The sequence below is a fragment of the Empidonax traillii genome, unplaced genomic scaffold (assembly GCF_003031625.1).
Source record: "Empidonax traillii isolate 1590-97213 ecotype Southwest subspecies unplaced genomic scaffold, ASM303162v1 scaffold2381:size25611, whole genome shotgun sequence".
NCBI lineage: Eukaryota > Metazoa > Chordata > Aves > Passeriformes > Tyrannidae > Empidonax > Empidonax traillii.
This window is the reverse complement of record NW_020957574.1, coordinates 7,501-12,250: the sequence shown is the minus strand read 5'-3', so window position 1 is coordinate 12,250 and position 4,750 is coordinate 7,501. Positions and strand designations below refer to the sequence as shown.

The window sequence follows — 4,750 nt, the reverse complement described above, 5'->3', positions numbered from 1 at the left end:
CAACCCTGAGCTGTGCACTGGCCCAGCTGCCCAGGGCAGGGGTGGAGTCCCCATCCCTGGAAGTGTCCCAAAAACATGTGGATGTGGCACTGGGGAACACGGTCAGTGGTGGCCTTGGCAGTGCTGGGGGAATGGCTGGACTTGATGAGCTCAGAAGCCTTTTCCAACCTTAGTGATTCCATGATTCTCGGATTTTAGGGACAGCTCATGTCACTGGACCTGCTGTCCCACATTCCCAGAGAGACCCTCACACCACACTTTGGGCACAGTGGATCCCTAAATCCCCCCAAAACCCCAGATCACACACATTTGGAGTGTAGCTTTTCCACCAGCTCTTTTCTCCTCCTAATTCCCTGCCTCCTTTTTGGAGTCATTCCACAAAATCTGTGGTTCTTTATCTGCATGGAACTGATGCTCTCAGCAACACATCAACCACATTCCAAACAAAGCATTCCCTGTATCTGCAGCTACTCATGGCAGCTCTTCTGCATCAGCAAGGAAGAGTAAAATATTCCAATTATTCACCACAGTGAATCAGCATCTTCCAATCAAAACCACATTGATATCCAAAACTTCTGATCCTATTCCCTCCCTGCTTCCAGCTGAGTCTGCTATTCCAAGTCAGTGACTTCCAGCATTCGTTGAACTCCTCAAACTTTACTGTACCAGCACCTGGAATTCTCAGACTGCTGGAAAAAAAAAAAAAAAAAAGAAATGTCCTGAAAATACCCTGCGAAAATACAGCATCAAACCCAGGCACTTCTGGTGGAGAATCCTCACAATCACACCGGGAAGATGTTCTGGATAACACACTGAGTTACAAGCCCTGACTTTTAAAATCCAACTACTGGCATTCCCAATAAAATTATTATTCCAGCTGTGGCTGGACTAACTAATATTCCAGCTCTGGCTGGACTAACTCAGCCAGGAAAGAGCTGCAATGCTAAAAGTGAAGTAAGTCAGGTTAAAAACCCCCAGTGTTTGTACTACAAAGTGTTTGTTGTTCCTCATCTTTTGAGTCCCCAGCACGGGAAGGACATGGAGGTGTTGGAGTGAATCCACAGGAGTTCAGATTACAGGGATGGAGCAGCTCTGCTGTGAGGAAACATTGGGAGAATCGGGATTGCTCAGCCTGGAAAAGCAAAGGCTCTGAGGTGACCTAATTGTGGCCTTCCAGGACCTGAAGGAGCGACAAGGAACACAGAGAGAGACTTTGGACAAGGGAGGGAGGGACAGGACAAGGAGGAATGGATTCAGAATGGGAGAGGGGAAATTTAGGTTGGATATTGGGAAGGAATTCTTCCCTGGGAGGGTGGGGAGGGACTGGAATGGAATTCCCAGAGAAGCTGTGGCTGCCCCTGGATCCCTGGAAGTGTCCAAGGCCAGGTTGGAGCAATCTGGGGTATGGAAGGTGTCCCTGCCCATGGCAGGGGGTGGGAATGAGATGACCTTAAAGGTCCTTCCAACACAAACCATTCCATGATTCCATGATCAGTCTCATGAAGAGAAAGATAAAGCTCATGGATGGTCACTTTTGGAGATGCCCTTCTCTGAGGGGACAATCGGGGCCCCTCTGCTTATTTTAGAATTTTACCTAAATTTTACCTCCATTTTGACCCTGATTAAATCCCAGTACAGCCTAAACCCCCTAGAATTCCCAAACAATACCACAGGATTCCCACACTTTTAGCAAACATTCCTCTGTATTTGTGAGTTCATGGAAGAACATTCTGGAACGTCCTGGAGCGAAACACCCACTGTTTTATAGAGCTGTGCTTTCAGGCGGTACGAGTTGTATTCCAGCCTTCTCTTCTCCTCCTCCCTCTTCTTCTTCACCTCTGGAAGCTGCTCATAGATCCTGAAAGGAAGAAGAAAAAAAAAAAAAAGCCCTAAATAGTGATTTGGGACTTAGTGATATTACAAAAAACAAATAAACAAACAAACCATCCTCTGTTTTCTGCTCCCGTTCTCTTAAAGGCTCCTGGCCAAGCACATCCCTGAAAAATCTATTTGGGGGGTTTCCCAGGGAAAATGTGGAACACAGAGAGGTGAGACAGGACATTCCCACATCCCATAAAGTCTTTTTCTTACAAGCAGCACATCCCAAAAGCATTATCTGTAAGATTAAAATGACCAGGCAGCTGACACGAGCACCCAGCTGAAAGAGGTAGAGCCTTGATATCTTCCCTACAGAATAATTCCAGGGGATTTTCCCGACTGGTTGTGCTGATTCCCAGTGATGGGCCCATTCATCCGTGGCAAGATTTTATCACAGGAATAACCTGACTGAGCCTCGTTAGGCAGCTTTTCCAAACTGCAGTGTTTTCAGTAATGTGGTGCTGCTGATGAACCTTTCCCAAATGTTCTTTTAATCATGGAATCATGGAAGAGTTTGGGTTGGAAGGGACCATAAAGATTATGCAGTCCCACCCCCTGCCATGGGCGGGGACACCTTCCACCAGCCCAGCTTGCTCCAACCTGGCCTTGGACACTTCCAGGGATCCAGGGACAGCCACAGCTTCTCTGGGAATTCCATTCCAGTCCCTCCCCACCCTCCCAGGGAAGAATTCCCTCCCAATATCCAACCTAAATTTCCCCTCTCTCAGTCTGAAGCCATTCCCACTTGTCCAGTCCCTACATTTCCCAAGGAAGGGTCTCTCTCCAGATTCCTTGGAGCCCCTTCATACACACTGGAAGGTGCTGGAAGTTCTCCTCTCCAGCTGAACATTCCCAGCATTCCCAGCCTGTCTCCACAGGGAAGGTGCTCCAGTCCCTTTAATCAACTTGCTCCAACAGTTTCCATGTCCTCCTGGATGGATTATTATTCCAAGTGGGATCTCACTGATTTCTTTTCACACCCAGTTCATCCCCTTTTCCCACCCCAGGGCACTGATCCCGCTGGAATTCAATCCCCTTCAATTTACCTTTTAGACCTTTGGACCATTTCACTCCTTGGAATTGCTCTTCTTTTTTCCCTCACTGGAAAACCTACATGGAAAATTCCAAGTGAAGGGAACGATGAACAAGTTCACTGATCACCAAGACTTCTAAGTTTTATAGAAGTCTTTCTAAAAAAACATCCTTTGTTCAAACTCTTTATAAAAAGTCTTCCCAAAAAGCTCTCTATAAAGATTTTTTTCTAAGGGTTTTATAGAGAATGAAGTTAAATCATTGCAGCATTTCTATTAAAAACACACACAGCAAGTACAGTGTGGGAATTCATTCAATTAATGACTCAACGGGAATTAAAATTTAAAATTAAAGCTTGAATTAATGGCTGGAAACTACATGAAATTTAAAATTAAAAGTTGACAATGAATCAATTAAAATTTCATTAAATTAATGAATTATAGTGAATTGAAATTTAAAACTTAATTGATGAATTAAAATACCACTACACTACTGAATTAAAAGCAATAAAAGCTGAAGTGAAAAACTGAATTATTGAATTAAAATTTCATTGAATTAAAATAAATTCAAATTTATAATTAAAATAAATTAAAAATTCTTTAGAGTTCAAATGAATTCAAATTTAGAAATAAAATTGAATTAATGAGTTAAAATTTCATTAAATTAATGAATGAAAATGAATTGAACTTTAAAATAAAAATCTGAAATAATATATTTAAAATTTGTTAATGAGACAAGATGAATTCAAATTTAGAATTAAAAACTGAATTAATTAAAAATTCATTAGAGTTCAAATGAATCAAAATTGAATTGATGAATTAAAATTGAATTAATGAATTGAAACTAATTGAAATGTAAAGATTGAATGAGTTAAAATTTTGTTAAATTAATGAATTGAATTGAAATTTAAAATTATAAACTGAATTAATGAACTTAAAATTCATTAATGAGGTAAAATAAATTCAAATTTAGAATTAAAACCTGAATTAATTAAAAACTCACTAGGGTTCAAAAGAATTAAAAATGAATGAATGAATTAAAATTAATTGAAATTTCAAGTTTAGAAATTAATTTAAAATTCATTAATGAGGTAAAATGAATTCAAAGTTAGAATTAAAATTGAATAAATGAATTAAAATTTCATTAAATTAATGAATTAAAATGAATTGGAATTTAAAGTTAAAAATTGAATCTGTTAAAAATTTCATTAAATTAATGAATCAAGATGAAATTTAAAATTAAAACCTTAATTGATTAAATTAAAATTCTTTAATGAGGTAAAACGAATTCAAAATTTAGAATTAAAAACCGAAGGAATGAATTAAAATCTCATTAAATGAACGAAAACGAACAAAAAAAATAAAATGAAAAATGGAATTAACTAAATTAATTTAAGGAATTGAAAGGTACCTCTGTCGGCCAGCAGGTGAGTGGAACTCCTGCAGCCTTTTCTCTTCCCGAGAGAATTCCCCAGCTCTTCCCGCTGGGATTGCAGCCCCCTCTGGATCCTCCTCTCCTCCATCACCAGCTTGAGGTGCTTCACTCGCTCCCCGGAGCGGGAGATGAAATCGGGGCGATGAACGGCCAGAGCCTCCTGAGGGGGGACAAAACACAGCCTGGGGTGCCCAAAGGGTCCCAAATATCCACAAGAATTCCAAAGCATGGGAAAAAAAAACTCCCCATCGTAATAGTTGGTGTGACGTGGAAAAACTTGTGACCTTAATGGTTAATAATTTGGTGACAAAGAGGAAATTCAGTGGACAGAGAGAAATGAAATGTGAAATAGGAATAAAATAGGAATAAAAAGGGCAAGGGAAAAGGGGAGAAAGGAAAAGGGGGG

At 40.1% G+C, this 4,750-nt stretch overlaps 1 protein-coding gene and 1 long non-coding RNA gene across 2 annotated transcripts in view; both read right to left on the bottom strand.

Moving 5' to 3' along the window:
- Window positions 1-2,974, bottom strand: part of LOC114071881 — a 4,986-nt gene extending 2,012 nt beyond the window's left edge. The window contains exons 1-2 of the long non-coding RNA XR_003574103.1: window positions 2,925-2,974; window positions 1,759-1,858 (exon numbers count right to left, since the gene is read on the bottom strand). This is a non-coding gene — a long non-coding RNA (uncharacterized LOC114071881). The remainder of the gene's footprint in view (window positions 1-1,758; window positions 1,859-2,924) is intronic.
- A 1,195-nt stretch (window positions 2,975-4,169) lies between these two features.
- LOC114071880 (putative ALMS1-like protein) overlaps window positions 4,170-4,750 on the bottom strand; it is a gene marked incomplete at its 5' end in the record, with an annotated part of 4,234 nt that continues 3,653 nt past the window's right edge. Inside the window, 2 exons of the mRNA XM_027909766.1 lie at window positions 4,170-4,177; window positions 4,321-4,504. Coding sequence (XP_027765567.1) covers window positions 4,170-4,177; window positions 4,321-4,504 — 192 coding nt within the window. The remainder of the gene's footprint in view (window positions 4,178-4,320; window positions 4,505-4,750) is intronic.